At 35.5% G+C, this 21,898-nt stretch overlaps 1 protein-coding gene across 1 annotated transcript in view; it reads left to right on the top strand.

Moving 5' to 3' along the window:
• Positions 1-653: 653 nt before the first annotated feature.
• MMS22L (MMS22 like, DNA repair protein) overlaps positions 654-21,898 on the top strand; it is a gene marked incomplete at both ends in the record, with an annotated part of 132,037 nt that continues 110,792 nt past the window's right edge. Inside the window, 7 exons of the mRNA XM_080700281.1 lie at positions 654-817; positions 1,834-1,959; positions 3,476-3,525; positions 8,867-8,954; positions 9,048-9,225; positions 12,185-12,275; positions 14,868-14,998. Coding sequence (XP_080556407.1) covers positions 654-817; positions 1,834-1,959; positions 3,476-3,525; positions 8,867-8,954; positions 9,048-9,225; positions 12,185-12,275; positions 14,868-14,998 — 828 coding nt within the window. The remainder of the gene's footprint in view (positions 818-1,833; positions 1,960-3,475; positions 3,526-8,866; positions 8,955-9,047; positions 9,226-12,184; positions 12,276-14,867; positions 14,999-21,898) is intronic.

Here is a 21,898-nt window from a genome sequence, read left to right as displayed (position 1 = left end):
ACGAACTCAGCTCCGGGTTTAGATCCTATGAATCCGGCGCCGGTGGCGATCGAGGCGAGCGGATTCCCCGCACTGCGAGTGTGAGCCGGTGGGACGCGCGCTCGGGCGAGGGGCGCCGCGGGGGCCTGGACGCAGCCTGGAGTGCGGGACCCGGCCTCACTCACCCCGCGCCGAGGGCGAGGGTCGGCCTCGCGGAGGGGAATGGGAGTTGGAGTTGGTGCCTTTGCTTTTTCTCCCCGATCTGGCGAGAGTTTTCGCCACCTTGCTCCCTGCAAACCGGCTCAGAGAGGTTTAGTAACGCAGGGAAGGGCTCAGTCCATCCGGGCTCAGGTTGAAGCTGGATCCATCCTGTAAGCATTTCTTCTAAACCCTAGAAGGCACCTTTTTAAAGCGTCTGTGCCGCAATCTATCGGGGAGCTTTTTGTTCGATTCTGACAGCCTTGATCTGGGGCTGGGTGGAACCCGAGGAGGGCGGATTTCTTGAAGATTAGGCTTCTCGGCTTATTCTGTTGTTTTTTTCTGTGTGCCTGGGAGATGTTTTAGGAACTTTCAGTGGTAACCGCTAATCAAGGTGCGTTCCGCTTCCAGGATTCTCTGTACAACTTCTCTTTGGAACTTAGGAACCACAAACATTTCAGGACATGAAGTAAATAATGGATGACTGCTATGCTGCGCCCACCTTCCTGACGGACAGCTTAGAGCTGGAACTGGCGACAGAATGGTGCAGACCCCCTTGCTTTTCATGTGCTTTTGACAACAGAGGAGGAGGAAAACACTTCTCTGGAGATTCCTATCTTGCCAGTGGAGCCCTTAAACGGTAGGTTAAAAAATAAATAAAATTGGAGACTATTTCTCCCTTATGTGACTGTTAGTTTGTTAGAGTTGTTATTTAATTAATAGTTTCCTAAACTTTAGTGTTTTGTAAATGGGTTTGCCCTCTCAAACCCATTTGGGATAGTGAGCTGGGCACTAACTACCTTTTACTTAAAGTGAATTCTGAACAACCTGTGCCCTTTGTATTTCCTTTTAAGAAATATGAAAATAATCTAGAGCTTTTGGGTAAATTTTTAAGTAAGACATTTATTTTTTGTTGTTGCTACCCCAGTTGCTTCTAATTATATCTATCTATTGGAGTTATGAACTTCTGCATCAGTCAGGTATATACATATTTCAGTAAACCTGTTATTCTTGAAATAGTTTGGCAGTATCTACTGTAAGTTTGAGGTAGAATGGAAAACAATTTTGTTAAATTTTATAGTTGTACTTTGTTAGAGACCTTTAAATAATTAAAATATTGCCTCAAAAGATGAAATATTACAACCAAAGACCACTAGTACAGGCAGACAAAAGAATGTTCTCTAGAATTCTCTTAAGTTGTATTGCTCTTTGGATATACAATGTGTGTGTGTGTGTGTGTGTGTGTGTGTGTGTGTGTGTGTGGCACTGGGAATGGAAACCAGGGGCATATTACCTCTGAGCTACATCCCCAGCCCTATTATTTTATTTTTTATTTTGAAACAGGGTATCAGTTACAAAGGGCTTAAATAGCTGAGGATGTCTGAGAACCGAGATCCTCCTGTCTCAGCCACCCAAATACTGGGATTACAAGTGTGCCACTACACCTTGCTGGTTATGCTTTATTTTTATCATCATATAGGAATGACATTTTAATGCAGTCAGACTATAATTATTATGACTTTATAAGGCACCTACGCATTTCCTGGCTTATACATGTCATATATAATGTGAGTTTAAATATTGGAAAGAAAGACATGCTATATTATGGTGTTTAGCATACTTTTATGAGATTAAATTAGGTTTTTTTTATTTCAGATTAATTTTGAATCTGGATCCTTTACCAACTAATTTTGAAGAGGATACAGTGGAAATATTTGGCATTCAGTGGGTTACTGAAACAGCATTAGTGAATTCATCTAGAGATCTGTTTCATTTATTCAGGTATGTGTGTGAGTGTGTGTGTGTGTGTGTGTGTGTGTGTGTGTTTGTGTGTGTATTTGGGGGATGAGTACTAGGGATTGAACCTGGGGACATTCTAATGAGTGACACCACTAGCCCTTGTTATTTTTAATTTTGAAAAATCTCATTAAGTTATTGAGAGTCTTTCTGATTTATTGAGGCTTTCCTTGAACCTAGGATTACAGACATGCACCTCCATGCCCATATATATATATATTTAACTTGTGACTGTAGATGCTGAAGACTTTTGTAAGTTACATTGCTGATTACTTTGTAATACTGATCACAAAAGCACCAGTGGAATTGTGCTTGTTTTTTCACATTTGCTTATTTTACCAATAACAATAATCAAGCAATAATGACTGACGGAGTAATGGCTTTAACAAGTTGTTTTTTATTATTTTTAGAAACTTTTTGTTTCTACTTCTTGTGTTGAAGAAAAATACTTAAAGCCGTATGCTGTATTATAATTTTGGATAAGAGTTGAAATACTTCAGTTTGGGCAACATGTAAAAAAATATTTTAATGAAAAGTTTCAAGCATCCTTAAAAGTAGGGATCATCCTATCAACCTCCATAAACTCTCAGTACAGTAAACATCAAGGTTTCTATGGCATTTTTTTCTATCTGCCTTGTCACCCTGTTCTTGTGGATATAGTATTTATAAGCAGTTGAATATCACTGTACACAATTGGGTTCTTTTTTTTTTTTTTTTTAAACGGAATTCCTATGTCACTAGCACAAGTTAAATCAGTTCTTCGTTACTTATAACACAGTCCATACCCAGATTTAGGTGATTTTGAGTCAGTTATTTAAGGCAAATTATCCAAAAATATGTTTTAAGTCTGTATATGGCACACTTAAGTGAAAATGGAGAAGTCCTGGGTATTCTCCCATCCTCATCTCATGAGACCTTATAAAGAGATGCCATACTCTGCCTGTGCCATGTGATTATGTGTTTTTTTGGGAGAGCAGGCTGAGTGATTCCCTGTAATCCTGTACATTATAATGAATGTCTTTTTATCCATAATATAGATTATGAATGTGGGCCAATATATAAAGTGTTTGAAGGCAACTAGAAAGGACTATCAGGAATTAAGATGAAGCCAGAAATGTAGCTTTCAGTGATAACTGTCCTCTATGTAATACAATGTAGCATTTTATAAGTATTAACCTAAATTGTTTTTATGCACTTTAAACTTCCTAAAGATATAAATAGTATCTAATTGACAATAAAATCTAGGATATTTGAAATAATTTCTGAGTTCTATATACCTTCTAATAGATATTTTTGGAAGGTCTGACAAAGGTATATTTCACGTTCTCTCAAAAAATTTCCCACCTAAATCCAACCTTTAATCAACAGTCACAAAATATTAAACATAATCCATAAATAAAAAGATATGGGAGCTATGTAATAGAGTTGGAAACATTTGTGTAATTGTTACATGTTTTAGACTGTACTAAAATTAACTCTCACCTTATATTTTTAAAATTAGGCAACAACTATACAACTTGGAAACGTTATTGCAGGTCAGCTGTGATTTTGGTAAGTTTTTTTTTTAATGGCAAAAGGAGTGCTCTATTATAGTAAATTGCACATGGATCCTTGATAGTGTAATTGGGATATCATTATATGGAGGGAATGTTGGGTCAGAGTTCATAATACAGTATATTTAGTGTTCAGAACAAGTATGACATTTCCATTTTGTCATAATTGATTATTTTCTCAAATATGTAGTTCTAAATGATAACATTGACTTAAGGAAGCTAAGCCTTTCTGAACTGAATTAGTACTTTTTTGGAGGTGGGGAGTGGGATATAGAACATAAATAAGTAGAAAGTATCAGACCGCATGCCATCTTGGTATTCTTTTCTGCTTTTTACTCTTTAGTTTGTTTACATTTGGCATTAATGGGTTAATGGTTTGGAGAGCTGGGTATAGTTGAGAGAGTGAAGGAAATTGAAAGATAGTGTGTTTTATTGTAGGCTAGCTGCCTCTTTTCTAACAGTTTTAGTGCACTGTAGAATTTAGAGTCATGGCTTTGTGATCAGCTGGGATTCAAACCTAGCTGATTATAGATCTCACATCAAGTAATAGTTTCTACCTCATTGAGAAGTTGTAAGAATCAAATCACAGAATGTGTGGTAAGTGCTTTTCCAGTGTCATTAGTGATGCCTAGAAGCCATTGAATATCTGAAACATACTTGTGGTCAAGCAGAAGTTTAGTAGCTTATGAAAGCAAAGGAGAATTACACTTTATGAAGGAGAGTTAGGGACTTTTAATAAGAGGGAGTAAAGCAAGAAGGCATTTGTAATAGGATTTGAGTTTGTGCAGGCTAGTTTGGAGTAAGGTTTAACCCATTTTGTCCCGTCATCCTAGATGTGGAATACCTATTAAAACTTGAATATAATATATATCATATAACATAGTTATATAATAATGAGAATATATTACAATATAAATTACATTATAGTGCCCTTAATATAGTACATATAAGCTCTAGATTATGATTTTTCAACCTACTCAAATATACTTTTGTCAGTTTCATTGAAATATTTGTAGAATTGAAACCTTGGGACTTAGTGAGTTAATGGGAGTAAGGCTGTATTCTGGATTGGATGCTATTGAGAGGCAATTTGATGAGTGAATGTTTTAATTTTTGTCTAGGAGGTGGGACAAATAGAGGAAGGCTGGAAAGTGTCCTTATTAGTAAAGAAGCAAGTCTTAATAATTGGAAAAGAGAAATGATTGTTTTTGTTTTGTGTATGGGTGTTTGAGAGAGACTGAGTGCATAGTGCCTTGTTTCTATGTTCAGAGATAATTGCAGAGGTGCTGTTTTTGCCTTGTTTCACTGTAATCACAGGGTAGCCCTATTTTGTTGTCTTTATATTATGTGAAAATTATTTTCAGTAAGGAATATCATAATGAAGCTTTTAGCTGTCAGGTCTCTTGTTTTGACTTGATTTCATAGTATGTGATCAGTAAGCATTAGGTATCATTTAATGAGTGCCTGCTTTATGCTAGATCTGCAAGGTGCTAATGAATCGAGGAGGAAAAATATTCTACCTAAGAGTTTTCAGCTATGTTGGATAGCCAGTCAAGCATAGGTCAGCATGGTAAATGATAAAGTATAAAGATTTGCAGAAGACCTGATGAGAAACCAGGACTTCATCTATCTTGTGCTCATTACTGAGTGGTGCTAGATCTGGTTCTTCAAGGATGGGAAGGAATGAACTAAGCAAAAGATTTGGAGAAAGGCTATGGGAGAGTAGGAGGTTCAAGTAGAAGAAACTATATAGACAATGACATTGAGGTGTATTAAAATATTTAGGGAGCTTGGAGTGAATAATAATTATGCATGTTTGCGTAAGAGTATGTATAAGAGTGATGAATTTAGAAGGGATGAAATCACAATTGCATTTGTAAACTATGCCAAAGAATCTGATTTTTATTTTGAAACCTCTAGGGAGTCTTTAGAAGATGATAGTGGGAATAGCAAAAATACCCTTACTACCTAGAATGACAAGTAAATTGGGTTTATGAAGGCATTTATTATTCAAGATTATTATGTAACACACTTATTAACCTAAAGCCCTTTGTGTCTGCCTGGGATTCCACATCTAGAGATAGGATGGGTAACGACTATACCATTTTATACTAGGGACTTAAGCATCCCCAAAGTTTGGTATCCATAGTTAGTGCTGGGAGCAGTCCTGGCAGATACTGAGGAATGATTGTATTTGTTAAAGTGAGCATGTATTACACTGATATTTGGGTTATTTTTGTTGCTTAAAAAAGATTTTAGTGACAGATTGTTGGAAAGGTTAAAAGTATTAAAGGTGAACCATAGTGAACTTGTCCTTACCATGCAATTATGTTAGAACTTTGTTGATTTATGTAGTTAGCTTTGGTCCTAACCTCTCCTCAGAAGCTCATATATAGGATCACTTACTGCCAAGTACATATGTTTTTGTTCTCTTCCTTATGTTTTAAGGTTTTTTTTTTTGCCAGTTTTAGGGCAGAATAAAAAAAAATTAATAGTGTAAGTTCTGTTAATTATCTGTTTTTAAATATAGCTGTTGGTATTTCACTTTCTCTGATATTGCATTTAATTTTTTGACCCTATACATTCCATTTGGACTTTTTTATATTTTTCATTTCTGGCCTCTTGGTTATTTTTAATCTGTCTTCAATATATGAAGTATATGGCTAATCAGTGTTTGTAACTTAGTGGACTACTGATTGTTTCATTACTGTCATTCTGAATTTGTTTTGATTGATTTTTTCTTCTGATTCTGTGATAGGTTTTTCTATTTTTTTTCAATATCCAGTAATGTTTTATTGTGACATATACATTAGGGATTTGACATTACTGTTTATTTTCTTAGATTTCTATAACTAGCTGTTAAGTTTGGTTCTGGCTTCTTACTGATGAATTACTCCACTGGCTTTTTCTGAGGCTTATTTTAACCATGTTTAACCAGGCATGGTGGAGGATTCCTGTAATCCTAGATACTTGGGAGAATCACAAGTTTGAGGTCAGCCTGGGCAATTTAAGCAAGACCCTGTCTCAAACTAAAAAAATTATTAAAAGGTCTGAGGATACAGCCCAGCAGTTGAGTGTTCTCTACTTAAATCCCCAGTATTGAAAACAAACCAAAACAAAAACCAAGCCACCTTTAGTGTAATGCTGTGTAATGTTAGTATAGCCTAGTAAATTAGTTGGGTAAGGATTTTTTTAAGAGATTTTTTTTTTGTTGTTGTTGTTGTTTTGTTTTATTCTTCTAGGTGGTAACTTGAAGTGTTTCCTAACTTCTGTACGCTTTATAGGGAAATGTCTGGATTTTCTTCTGTGGCCTTTAGTAATTTTTTTCTTGTCTTATATAGATCAATACTCAAAGACTCAAGAAAGACTTCCTTTACATTTTTCAGAGCTTTTTTGGTATAGCTTGTTTCTCCTTTTGTTACTTTTGTTCTGTAAATGTAGATTTCCCTAACCTTAGGTATCACAACTGTTCCAAAGCCTGGGACTTTCTTTGGAGGGAAGCTGATACAATTATAGGCTCACCTTTTTTCTGGAATAGCATCTTTGTGTTGCCTTATTTCTAGTGCCCCCAAACTTATTTCAGGTTGTTTTTCTGTATTTTAAGTGTAAGGTTGGAGATGGATAAATGGTCCTTTTGTGCCTACTGCTGTTTAGGGACTGAGGATTGTGAAAATGGGAGATTGCTTTAGTCTACTTTGTGTCACTGTAATATAATACTTGAGATTATGTAATTTATGAAGAAAAAAAGGTTAAATCAGGGTAGAGGCTGGAAAATTCAATATTTCGCAGCTACATTTGGTGAGAACCTCTTGCTCATCATAACGTGGTGGCTGGCACCATGGATGTATTTAAAATAGACAAAACATGAAGGGTGGACTCACTTTACAGTAGACCACTATCCTGGTAATTAATTCAGTCCTGCAGTAAAGACAACTCATCACTGTGGGATGGCATTAATCTCTCTTAATGACCTAATCACTCTTTTTAAAGACCCCTACTTCCTGACACCACCACAATGGCAATCAAATTTCAACACGAATTTCAGAGGAAACAAATAATGTTTAGATCACAGCAGAGATCATAGTACTTTTTAGTAGTGAAAGTAGGCCAAAATGCAGTTTAATACGTAGGTGTTCATGCAGTAACTTTATATTTATTCTTGTTAGTTTATACATTTTAACTTAAACTTAGAAATACATTTTCTTCTAAGTTTAATATCAGTGAGAATTTGTTTGCTTATAATTCTTACCAGGTTTTGTGTCCGTTGAGTGATGTCTCCTTATCATATAGTTATCAGTGTTTTACACATAATAGCTACCTAGATAATTCTTGCTGATGTAAATGTTAAAGAAAGAAAGATGGCATGGAGTGAAGTTGGGAGAAAAACAGGAACTATTTAAAGATTATTTGGGCCTTATAAATCATTGGTTTGATTTTATTATAAATGTAGTTAGTAGCTTTTCATGGATTTTTGACTTGGGAGCAACAGGAATTAATATATGTTGTAAGCAGATTTTGTACTTAGTTTAGAGGGAGGCAGAGGATGTGGGAAGACCAGTTAGGAATCTTGTTGCAGTGGTTTAAGAGATAATAGAGAAAATGGATAGTTTCAAGGTATATTCAGTTGTAATCTTACTAGGAGTCTGCTCCACTAGATATGAGGTTAAAGGAAATGAAATAACCAAGCGTGATTTAGGCTGCTTGGTGGTATCATTTAAAGAAATGGAGAAAATGTGGACAGCATCCTTGATTGGAAGCAATCAAGGGTGTATTATTGGTAACCTGAGCATCCTGTCAATCACGCAATACTGTAAGAGTATAGATTTTAGGCATTTTGGCATACAGGATATAGATAAACCTTTTGGAGTCAATATCATTTGTTAATAAAGGAACTGATGATCATACGTGAAGAGATGTACAGAAAGGAGAGGAGTCAGGACTGAGCCCTGAGGAGACCTCATCTTAGTAGAATTGAGAAGGAGGAGCTAGTAAAGAAAATGTAGGAGGAAGGACATGTGAGAAAGAAAGAAGACAGTCAATGTGTCGGCTTCGTGAAGCCAGGTGTAGCCAGTGCTGCTTTGACAGGTACTCAAAAGTGATGTCTCCTCAAAGACAAGCTACTCAAAGACAGATAGTGTACATTAGATTGGGCAACACAATTGCTGACCTTGTTGAGAGCAGTTTTAGAGGCTTGATGGTGGGATGTAAGAACCACATGGAGATCAGTGGAAGAAGTTACAAGATACAGAAGTACTGCCAGTATGGCCTCCAAAAATTTTTGGTCTCTACTCACTGGTAATTATTTAAGCTGTGATTAACATTGTCTATTTTGGTTTCAGGGAAGATATCAACCCTACATTGCAAAGCAGGTAATATTAGGCAGCAGTGTGTCATATTTCTCCATTATGTTAAAGTTTTCATTTTCAGGTAAGATGACAGATGAGTATTTTGATTACTGACTGAATCTGTATGGGGGTATTCATCAGACTGTGATTCTTTATTGTATCTAATCATTCTTAGGTCCCTGAAAGTACAGGATCCTGAGAGTCAAGTTCCTGTCTATCCCTATGAGACCTTGGAGACTCAGCTTCCTTCAGTGTTGATTGATGAACTTCATGGAATACTTTTGTATATTGGACACCTGACTGAACTTCCCAGTACTAATCCAGGAACATTTGTAAATCAAAACCAGACTAAGGTTTGACTTGTTTCATTTAATTTTTAAATTACCAGCTTTTTCTCTCTCAAAAAATAGTCTTTCGGGAATGAGAAAACTTAGTCAAGAATGCATCTCTACTATCAGACACTGTCTAAAATGAAATTCCTGCCCCCCCCCCCTTTATTAATTATGTGCTTTTAGGCAAGTGAAATAATTTATCTCAGTTTTTCCATATGAGTAATTTGTATAGCTTCCTAGACTTGTTGGGAGAATTAAACAAATTAATATTCATGAAGGAGTCAAAACAATATACACTGAATCAAAAGCCATTCTCATTGTATTCACCCATCCATCTATCTGTCTCTCATCTGTCTATTTTTTGTGGTACTAGGGATTGAACTCAGGGTTACCTTACCTGTGAATTACACACCTTGAGCTTTTTAAAAATGTTTTGTTTTGGCCAGGCATGGTGGCTCACGCTTGTAATCCCCGCTCTTGGGAGGCGGAGACAGGAGGATCGCACAGGTTCGAAGCCAGCTGTGCTGGCTTAAGAGACTCTGTTTCCAAATAAAAATATAAAAATAGGTCTCTATAGCCTGGAGGTAAAAGGGTTTCCAGGAACCTGAGTACCACCAAAAAAGAAAAACTTTTTTTTTTTAAACTATGTCACTGGATTGCTGAGAGTCTTGGTAAGGTGCTGAGACTAGCTTCAAACTTGTGATCCTCTGGTCTCAGCATCCCAAGTTCTGGGATTGCAGGCATGCACTACCATGCCCATCTCATGTTCTATTTATTATAATGTAACTGTTTAAACGTTTCTGAGTAAATACGGACTTTTATTTTCTAAATTTGTATTGTCTTCCTTATTGATTAAGGTTTGGGTAAGCTGCTTATATATAAATACAAGTTTATATATTGTAGTAAAATTAAAGATCACCTTATAAAGTACTTTAAAAACCACATCGTTATGTGTATTCTGATTGTTAAGACCTTTTTGGAGTGTTTATAAGATTGTTTTAACTATGCCCTTTTATTCCGACCTGTGATAATCATTCTCCCTGAAGTATGTGGCCCAGTTTATACATAATAACTTCTCCGTATGAAAACGGGACTACATGTAAATGGCAAATTATGATAATTCACAGATTCCCTGAACTCTCAACCCCTTCTGTTAGCAATTTGAATAACTGAGATTTTTAGGAATATGTTTACTAAATGTAAGATACAATTATGTATTTTTATGAAATTTATAAAAACACAAGAAGTTTATTTTTTATCAGATTGGTATATGTTATAAAAATTCATAGGTTAATATTTTAATTTATAGTTAATATTTTTTAATGATGTTTAATAGTTATAGGTAAATTGCTGGAGGAGGGCTATTTCCCTTTCTAGTTTTTACAAATTGGATTGGTTTTTATTTTCTGGATATCTACCAAATGCATAGGAAAATAAAAAAATGAGCAGTATAGCAACAGAAATAGACATTTAGGTACAAGGGTCCTCATATTATATTTTGCCTTCCATAAGCTTCTTAATTAGGCTGACATGAACAGATAGTTTAAAAGACTGAATTTTCAAAAGCAGGGGAACTTAACAGTCTTTAATAAGTAAAATATTGTTCTTTGAAACAAAAAATCTTTAAAAATATATAACATTTTAAAATGTTTATATATTTGTTATACTTTAGAAGTCTTATATATGTTTATTTTATCTGGTATTCTCAGTTGAGCATTGATCTTATTTTTAGAACCTTTTCGTTAGATATATATTAGATATTAGACATTACAAACATTTTCATCTATTTATCTATTCTTTTTCACCAGTTAAGCTGACATCCAAAGTAGATGATTTAAGTTATAAGTATAGTTGTATTTGTTGAATTTTTTTCTGTTCTATCCATCTATGCTGTTGTTAAAAAATAATTTTGGTTTTGACATTAACTCTTTAATTCCAAATTTAGTTTCTTTAAAATGGATAAGCCAGTAACCCTGTCTGTTATGGAATAACATAGGCTTTCTTCACTGATTGAAGATTCCACATTTATCTTCTGTATTGCTGTTTATTATCCATGCTATGTCAATAGTTGTTTTGTTTTCCACGATAAGGCAGAACCTCTCTGCCTCATTCTTACCAGGTGTTTTAATGGAGCATATTATATCACTTTGTTTATATTTATAGTGATGTTCAGCTATTGACTAGAGTGAGGTTATTGATAACCCAGTGCCACACAACAGTTAAGAGCTCTGGCCTTTGAGTCAGTTAGAATTGCAGAAGAATCCTAATGGCCAGGCATGATGACCCACGCTTGTAATCCCAGCATTCTGGAGACTGACACCACAGGATCAGGGTTTGCGGACAACCTCAGCTATTTAGTGAGACCCTTTGCAACTCAGTGAGACCCTGTTTCACAATAAAGAATAGAAAATAGGGCTGGGCTTGTAGCTCAGAGGCAGAATGTCCTGGGTTTCATCCCCATTACAGGAAAAAAAAAAAAAAATCCTAATGCATGAATTGGGAGATGAATTTAATCACCTTTTTCATCTTCCATTTTAATGAGAATGACAATAGTATTTACATGATAGTCTGAAGTTTTATTAAAATATTTTATAGGAGTTTCGGGGTATTCATTACATTAAAAAAACTATTTAGCCAAACTAAAAATTATGAAAACACATATTTTTAAGAATCCTTTTACTGCCTTACTGCGTTAGTAGAATCAGAGGTGGGTTGGAAGGGTCTCTTTAATACATAAGTCTATTCAGCAGCCTCAAAGCGGGTCTATCTTAACCCAACAGATGAAAATATATCCTGCTTTCAATTCAAAGATCTTCAGTGAAAGAATATTGAGCAAGACAAAGGTTTTCCCTGAGCTTTTGAATAGTGGTAGGTTAATTGATTCTCTCCTCTTGTGTTTATGGGGGCATTTTATGCTGCTATAGAGTACTTAATGAAGTGTTATGACTTTTCATTCATGGTTGGCAAATGTCTTTCACAGCTTTTTCCACCATCATGGCATTTATTACATCTCTACTTAGATATTCATTGGCTGGTGCTAGAAATTCTTCACATACTGGGTGAAAAATTGAGTAAGTTTATGGATGTGTAATTTATATCTTTTTTAAAATTTAAAATTTGACTGTTTCTTAAAATTATAAGAATCAATGTATTATCTAATTTTTTTTTAAAAAAGTCAAATACCAGCCGGGCGTGCGCTTGGGAGGCAGAGACAGAAGGATCACGCAGGTTCGAAGTCAGTCGCGCGCACTGGCTTAGGAGACCCTGTTTCCAAATAAAAATATAAAATAGGTCTGGGAGTGTAGCCCAGAGGTTCAAAGGCTTCCAGGAACCCCAGTACCACCAAAAAAGAAAAAAAGTCAAATACCGCTGGGCATGGTGATGCATGCTTATAATCCCAGTACCTTGGATGCTGAGACAGGAGGATCTGCGTTTGTGGCCAGCCTCAGCTACTTAGTGAGGCCCTCTGCAACTTAGTGAGACCCTGTTTAAAAATAAAAGGTATAGCTGGGCGTGGTGGCGCATGCTTGTAATCCCCGCGCTTGGGAGGCAGAGACAGGAGGATCATGCAGGTTCGAAGCCAGCCACGCGCGCTGGCTTAGGAGACCCGGTTTCCATATTTTAAAAAAAATGTAAAAATAGGTCTGGGAGTGTAGCCCGGAGGTAGAAGGGCTTCCAGGAACCCCAGTACCACCAAAAAAATAAAAAAATAAAAAATAAATAAAAGGTATAAAAAATCAGACTGGGGGTGTAGCTTGGAGGTAGAATGCCCCTGGGTTCAATCCCCACTACAGCAAAAAAAAAAAAAAAAAAAAGTCAAATACTAATCAGAGTACAAAGTGAAAGGTTTACTGCTTTTTTCCCCAGAGATAACTCCTAGAAATAGGTCTGTCTTATACTCACTATCAATTGTATACATGTATAAAAACTCACAAATATGATGTTTTTGTTTTTAACTGTAGATGGTGTAATCATATTTCATAGTGATTTTTCATTAGCATTTTTTAGAGATCTGTTCATGGTAGTACATATAGTTCTGCTTTATTCACTTAAGAGTTGTATGCTGTGGATCCACTATAGTTAACCACATCTACTTTTTAACACTGAAGTTAATTCCATTTTTGATATTACAAATAATGTTTCACTGAACATTGTACATACATGCACACACACTTCAATCTGTATACCTACCATTCTATAAAATAGAGTCTTAGCCAGGTCTAGAGGTGCATGCTTAGAATGCCAGTACTTGGGAGGCTGAGACTATAGGATTATAGTTTCATGGCCAACCTCAGCTATTTAGTGAGGTTCATTGCAACTTATATCAAAATAAATAATAAAGAATAAAAAATAGGGCTGGGATGTAGCTCAAAGTTAGAATGCCCCTGGCTTTAGTGCTGCAAAAAAAGAAAAAAAGAAAATGGATTCTTAGAAGTACAGTGGCACATTGCAGTTTGGGTATTAAATATGCTGCCCTTTCTTGGTATAGTAAGCCTTACCCAATTTAGGTATATTAATTGTGAGTATACCTTTACCTCATATGCTTGCCACTAGTGGAAATTACTGATTAGTTTTTGTTTTTACCAATATACACATGGGAAATGATATTGAATCTTTTTGATTTTTCAATTTCCCAGTTACCAGTAAAGTCGAACATTGTAACATAATTTTATTGTCTGTTTATAATTATTTTATTAATTATCTGGTTATCTTTTAGTAGGAATTTACATATATATTATAGAGTGATTTTTATTTTATATGTTGCCTATTTATTTCTTATCTTTGCTGTTTGGCACTTTTAGGCTCTTTTACCACCTTGTTATTTAGGCTGTAAAGACATCTATTATCTTAATGCTTGCTTTTCAAATTATTATTATTATTATTGGGATTTTTTGGTGCTACTGGGGTTCCTGGAAACCCTTCTACCTCCGGGCTACACTCCCAGACCTATTTTATATTTTTATTTGGAAACAGGGTCTCTTACACCAGCGAGGCTGGCTTCGAACCAGTGTGATCCTCCTGTCTCCGCTTCCCGAGCACAGGGATTACAAGTGTGCGCCACCATGCCCGACCTTCAAATTGTTAATTTTTAAAATACAGATATATGCATATATGTATGTATATATACATATTGTAAGCATACAAAGATATGCACGAATTTGTAATTTCCTCTCATGGTGACTGTCCTTCACATAATATTTCCTTAAATAATATTCAAGTGGACTTACTATGATATTGCTTTTTTGTTGCCTTGATTTGTCTATACTACATGACAGTTGCATATGGTTAGTTTATCAGTATTTGTTAAAAGAATAATGCTCTAGAGGTCTGACTGGTTAGAATTGTGGTTAAAGGTTTTCTAGTGTTTACTGTCTTTTTAAAAAAGATAAAGAATTTAATGCTTTTCAAAGATTAGACTTAATAAGAAAAGATAAATTTATTAAGTTGCATATGGAAGAATTGAAAATGTTTTTTAGGTAATGTTTATCAGTGTTCAAATAAGTTATTGTACTCAAATTTTAACTTTTATTTGCCAAAAAAGACAAACTATATGCATCACTTTTGTTATAATTTAAAAGTATGCAACTCATTTTTGTTTTTCTGAACTAGTAAAATCTGTAGTCTTAAATAGGATTTATTTCATTACTTTTTTTTTTTTACAGAACAAGTTGTATATAGTCATCAGTTTGTGAGTTTGACCGGTGAAAATTTAACCAACGTCAGCTTATTTGAAGAACATTGTGAAAACCTTTTTTGTGACTTAATAAGCCTGTCATTCAACAGGTATGACAAGGTAATGCTTTGAAAATTATTTGTATTTTTGATATTTAATGACAATAGTCAGTATTTATTGTATGTGGTTTAATCTGTAAGAATTTAATCTATAATACTTGTTGATTTTCTTAATTTCATATTTAGTTATTATTATCTGACAGCTAAAATGAAAAAATAATTTTTTTTGTGTGTGGTACTGGGGATGGAACCCAGGGGCATTCTACCTCCAACCAAGCGACAGCCCCAGCTCTATTTTTTTATTCTTTTTTTTTTTTTTTTTTTTTTTTCAGGTCTGGGGATGGAAGCCAGGGGTATTTGACCTCTGAGCTACACCCCCTGCCCTATTTTTTATTCTTTTTTTGAAACCGGGTCTCACTGAGTTGCAGAGGGCCTCACTAAGTAGTTGAGGCTGTCTGGGAACCACGACCCTCCGGTCTCAGCCTCCCAAATGCTGGGATTACAAGCATGTGCCACCATGCTTGGCTTATTCTTTATATTGAAACAGGGTCTCACTGAGTTGCAAAGGCCTTGCTTAAGTAGCTGAGGCTGGCTTCGAATCTGCATGGTTTTCCTCTCTCAGCTTCCCAAATGTTGGGATTACAAGCATGCGCCACCACACCCGGATAACAGTTTAAATTAGATTAAATGTGTCTCATCATTTCTTTATGATGAAAACTTAAAAAAAATTTTTTTCTTCTAGCCTTTTGAAATGTATAGTACATTATTTTTATGTATAGTCACCCTATTGTGCAACCAGAGCATCTCCAATATTAGTACCCACTGATCAAGACTTCCCCATCCTCCATCTACCCCCTCTCCTCAGTTTCTCGTAACCACCATTCTCCTCTTCTGGAGTTCCAACTTTTTAGACTCCACATTATCAGTGAGATCATGCAGCACTTTTCTTTCTGTGCCTGGCTTATTTCACTTAACATAATAATCTATCCGTGTTGTCACAAATGACAGCTTTCATTCTCTTTTATGGTATCCATTAAGTGTACATACCTCACTTTCTTTATCCATTCATCAGGTGTTGCACAAGGGTTCTATTTCTTGGCACTGTGAGTAGTCTGCAGTGAAAGTAGAAGTGCAGCTGTCTCAACATATAGGTCGTTTCCCTTGGATATAAGCCCAGGTCTTAACATTTAAGTCTTCAATCAATTTTGAATTGACTTTTGTATATGTGAGATGAAGGTCTAAATTCATTCTTCTGCATATGGATATATAGTTTTCCCAACAGTATTTATTGAAGGGACTCTTCATTTCCTATTGTATGTTCTTATATCCATGTCTAAAATCAATTAACTGTAAATGTGAAGTTTTTTAGTGCTCTATTCAATTCTAGAAGTCTACTTTTTCTGCCAATATATACTGTTTTGATTACTAGAGTTATGTTCTTGTTTTAGTTATTTACTCTATTGCTTTGGATATTCAGGGACTTTTATGGTATTGTCCAAATTTCAGATTTTTTTTTCTATTTTTGAGTTTTTGATAGAGATTGCATCTGTTAGACACTTTGAGTAGTATGACCATTTAAAAAATAGTTTTTAAATCCCTAACACACACACACACACACACACAAGCCGGGCATGGTGGCGCAAGCTTGTAATCCCCGCGCTTGGGAGGCTGAGACAGGAGGATCACACAGGTTTGAAGCAAGTCTCAGCTACTTAGTGAGGCTCTCAGTAACTTAGTGAGACCCTCTTTCCAAATAAAAATATAAAATGGGTCTGGGAGTATAGCCTGGAAGTAGAAAGCCTCTGGGTTCCACCCTTAGTACCACCAAAAATAAATAAATAAATACATCCCTAACACAAAATATATTTTATTTACTTGTATCTCCTTCAGTTTCTTTTATCAGTATTTTATTATTTTATTTTATTTTATTTTATTTGTGTGTGTGGTAGGGCCATTCTTTTTTTTTTTTCACTTATATGAATTATTTATTTATTGAACATACAGGTTTTTATCACAAAATCATTGTTTCAGGGGAAAAAGGGATTAGGACCTAGAGAGTTTCAGATTTATAATAATTATCTGCATTTTTCTTTTTTTTATTTAAACAATTTTTTTATTGAACGTAAATAGTATACATTTACACTATATTTGATGCCCTTCCCCCCGCCCCCGTTTTTCTTTACCCCCTCCCACCAATGGCTGTCCAGGTTAACCATGACTTATTCATAGTTTTACACATGTTCAGGTGTAGACCCTTGTTAATCAAGACCAACCTTCCTCCTTTCCTATCTTACCATCCAAACTTAGCTAGTATTTCCCCTTCAATAACTGGAGTCCCACTGGTATTTTTTGTGTTTCCTAGTTTGGGCATATTAGAGGAAACATATGTATCTTCTTCTTTTGTGCTTGGCTGATCTCACTTAACATAATGTTCTCCAGGGTTTTCCATCTCCTTGCAAATGACATAATTTTGTTCTTCTTTATGGCTGAATAGAATTCCATTGTGTGTATTTCCCACAGTTTTGCTATCCATTCATCTGTTGATGGTGATCTGGGTTGGTTCCATATTTTGGCTATTACATATTGTGCTGCTATGAACATAGGTATGCATATGTTGCTATATTTCTCTGAATTCAACCCCTTTGGAAAGATACCCAGGAGTGGTATAGCTGGATCATATGGTGGATCTATTCCCACCTTTCTTAGGAATCTCCACACAGATCTCCATAGTGGTTGAACTAGTTTGCATTCCCACCAACAGTGTAAAAGAGTTCCTCTTTCCCCACATCCTCGCCAGCATTTGTTGTTGTTTGATTTCTTTATGCTTGCTACTCTGACTGGGGTTAGATGGAATCTCAGTGTAGTTTTGATTTGCATCTCCCTGATGGCCAGTGATGAAGAACATCTTTTCATGTATCTATTAGCCCTTTGTATCTCTTCTTTTGTGAAGTGTCTATTTAGTTCATTTGCCCATTTCTTGATTGGGTTGTTTGTTTTGCCAGTGTAGAGTCTTTTGAGCTCTTTGTATACTCTGGATATTAGCCCCCTATCAGAATGGTGGCTGGTAAATATCCTTTCCCATTCTGTAGGCTTCCTCTTTAGGTTATTGATAGTTTCCTTTGATGAGAAGAAACTTTTTAGTTTGATGTTATCCCACTTGTTTATTCTTGCTTTAATTTCCTGAGCTTTGGGGGTTTTGTTGAGAAAGTTACTGCCTGTGCCAATATGTTGTAGTGTTGAACCTATGCTCTCCTCTATTAACTTCACAGTCTCAGGTCTAATTTCTAAGTCTTTGATCCATCTTGAGTTGATTCCTGTGTTTGGTGAGATATAGGGGTTTAGATTCATCTTTGTACAAATGCTTAGCCAGTTCTCCCAGCACCACTTGTTGAAAAGGCTGTCTTTTCTCCAGCGTATGTGTTTGGCCCCTTTGTCAAAGATTAATTGACTAAAGATGTGTGGGTTTGTTTCTGTATCTTCTATTCTAATCCACTGGTCAGTATATCTGTTTTTGTGCCAGTACCATGCTGTTTTTAGTACTATTGCTCTATAGTATAGTTTGAAGTCTGGGATTGTAATGCCTCCTGTGTGTTTTTTGTTATTGAGAATTGCTTTGGCTATTCTGGGTCTTTTCTTTCTCCATATGAAGTTCATGATTGATTTTTCTAGGTCTCTGAAGAATGCCACTGGTATTTTAATGGGAATTGCATTGAACCTATAGATCAGTTTTGGCAGAATGGCCATTTTGATGATATTTATTCTGCCTATCCATGAGCACGGGAGATCTTTCCATCTTCCAAGGTCTTCTTCAATTTCTTTCTTTAATGTTTTATAGTTTTTGTTGTAGAGGTCTTTTACATCTTTGGTTAGGTTTATTCCTAGGTATTTTAGTGGTTTTGAGGTTATAGTGAATGGAATTGCTGTTTTTATTTCTTTCATTGTGGATTCGTTGTTGGCATAAAGAAAAGCCACTGATTTCTTTAGGTTGATTTTGTAACCTGCGACTTTGCTGAATTTGTCAATCAGGTCCAGAAGTCTTTTGGTTGAGTTCTTTGGGTCTTCCAGATAAAGGATCATGTCATCTGTGAATAAGGATAATTTTAATTCCTCTCTTCCTATGTGAATTCCTTTGATTTCTTTCTCTTGTCTGATTGCTGCAGCAAGAGTCTCAAGGACTATATTGAAAAGGAGTGGTGATAGTGGGCATCCTTGTCTTGTTCCTGACTAGCGGAAATTCTTGCAGTTTTTCCCCATTCAATATAATGTTGGCTTTGGGTTTGCAGTATATTGCCTTGATAATGTTGAGGTACTTTCCTTCTATCCCAATTTTTTGCAGTGTTTTTAACATAAATGGGTGTTGGATTTTGTCAAATGCTTTTTCAGCATCTATTGCTATGATGATGTGGTTTTTGTTCTTGGTTCTATTTATGTGGTGAATAACATGTATTGATTTGCGTATGTTGAACCAGCCTTGTTTTTCTGGGATGAAACCGACTTGGTCATGATGTATTATTCTCTTGATATAGTTTTGATTGCGTATAGCTAGTATTTTGTTTAGAATTTTTGCATCTATGTTCATTAAGGATATTGGTCTGTAGTTTTCCTTTCTTGAGGTATCTTTATTTGGTTTGGGGATTAATGTGATACTGGTCTCATAGAAGGAATTTGGAAGAGTTCCATCTCTTTCAATTTCCCGGAACATGTTATGAAGTATTGGTATTAGTTGTTCACTGAAGGTTTTGTAAAATTCAGCTGGGAACCCATCTGGGCCTGGGCTTTTCTTTGGTGGAAGAATTTTTATTGCCATTTCTATTTCTTTGGTTGTTATTGGTTGGTTTAGGCTTGCTATGTCCTCTTGGTTGAGTGTAGGAAGGTTAACTGTGCTTAGAAATCTGTCAATTTCATCCAGGTTTTCAAATCTATTGGAGTATAAATTTTTAAAGTAGTTTCTGAAAATATTTTGAATTTCTTCACTATCAGTGGTGATATCTCCTTTTTCATTTCTAATTTTGATAATTTGAGTTGATTCTCTTCTTTTGGTTAGGTTGGCCAGGGGTTTATCAATTCTATTAATCTTTTCAAAGAACCAACTTTTTGTTTTATTGATTCTTTAAATTGTTTTTTTGTTCTCTATTTCATTTATTTCTGCCCTAATTTTGATGACTTCTTGTCTTCTGCTGGCTTTGGGAATAGACTCTTGCAGGCTTTCTAGGTCCTTTAGTTGTGTCATTAGGTTCTTTACTTGGTGATTCTCTGTCCTTCTTATGTGGGCACTCAATGCAATAAACTTTCCTCTTAGTACTGCCTTCATGGTGTCCCATAGGTTTTGGTAAGTTGTGTCTTTGTTTTCGTTTGTTTCCATAAATTTCTTTATTTCTTCCCTAATTTCTGCTCTTACCCATTCGTCATTCAATAGTTTATCATTCATTCTCCATGAATTTGAGTACTTTCTTTCGAGTTTCCTGTTGTTGATTTCTACTTTTATTCCATTGTGGTCTGAAAAGATGCATGGAATTATATTACATTTTTTGAATTTGCTGGTATTTTCTTTGTGTCCCAGGATGTGATCAATTTTGGAGAAGGTTCCATGAACTGCTGAGAAGAAAGTGTATTCTGTAGTTCCTGGTTGAAATACTCTGAAAATGTCTATTAGGTCCATTTGGTTTATGGTTTCCTTTAGTTCTAAAGCGTCTTTACTCATCTTTTGCCTTGAAGATCGATCCAGTGTTGTGAGAGGCGTATTAAAGTCTCCCAGAATTATTGTATTTGGGTCTACTTGGGATCTTATGTCCAGAAGGATTTGTTTTACAAATGTGGTTGCTCCCATATTTGGGGCATAAATATTTACTATCATTATATCTTCTTGGTATATTGTTCCTTTTAATAAAAGGAAGTGCCCTGATTTATCTCTTTTGATGTGTTTCAGTTTAAAGTCTGTTTTGTTGGATATTAGGATTGCTACCCCTGCTCTTTTTTGGTCACTGGTGGCATGGTATATCTTTTTCCATCCTTTCACCTTCAGCCTGTGAGTGTCTTTGGCTGTGAGGTGAGTTTCTTGCAGACAGCATATATTTGGATTATGTTTCCTAATCCACATTGCCAGTCTATGTCTTTTGATTGGTGAGTTAAGTCCTTTGACATTAAGAGATATTATTGAAATATGATTTTTGTTTTCTGCCATTTTGTGTTCTGTCTACTCTTGGGTGGTGTGAACTTTCTTCTTTACTTAAATGGCCCACTTATTAACTTCCTCTCTTCTCTGGTTCTGAAGTCTGCTTCTTTTTTCTTCCTTATGGTTTATTTCTTTAAGAATTTTCTGTAGTGTTGGCTTTGAATTCATGAATTTTTTGAGATTCTGTTTATCGTGAAAGACTTTGGTTTCACCATTGATCTTGAATAGTAGTTTTGCTGGATAGATTAGTTTGGGCTGGAAGTTATTTTCTTCCAGGGTCTGAATCACATCGTACCAGTCTCTCCTAACATTCCTAACCTGGAACCCAGGGCCATTCTAATTCCCAGCTACACTCCCAGATTTTTTTTTTTTTTTTTTTTTTTGTCTTTTTATTTTTGAAATGGTCTGAGTTCCAAAGGGCCTTGCTAAGTAGCTGAGGCTGTCTATAAACCGCGATCCTCCGGTCTCAGCCTCCTGAATGCTGGGATTACAAGCGTGCACCACCACACCTGGCTTCATCAATATTTTATAAGTTTTCAGTATAGGAGTTTTTAACTCTTTAAACATTTCTTTTTTTTTTTTGTGCCATTACACTTATTCTCCAGTGTTGAATGTTAAGTTGATAAAATATTCTGAATAACCAACCATGCACAATAATTACTATTTTAGATTCACAACTGTGTTGAGTATTAGTTTTGTTTTATACAATTTGCTTTTATTATTTTTCTCTTTCTATCTGTAAGTCTAATAGCAGTTTGTCAAAAGTGTCAGGCAATGCATATGGCTCCA

Source organism: Muscardinus avellanarius (assembly GCF_963383645.1).
Source record: "Muscardinus avellanarius genome assembly, chromosome: 8".
In the NCBI taxonomy this organism is placed as follows: Eukaryota; Metazoa; Chordata; class Mammalia; order Rodentia; family Gliridae; genus Muscardinus; species Muscardinus avellanarius.
This window is presented reverse-complemented; position numbering and strand designations above follow the sequence as displayed.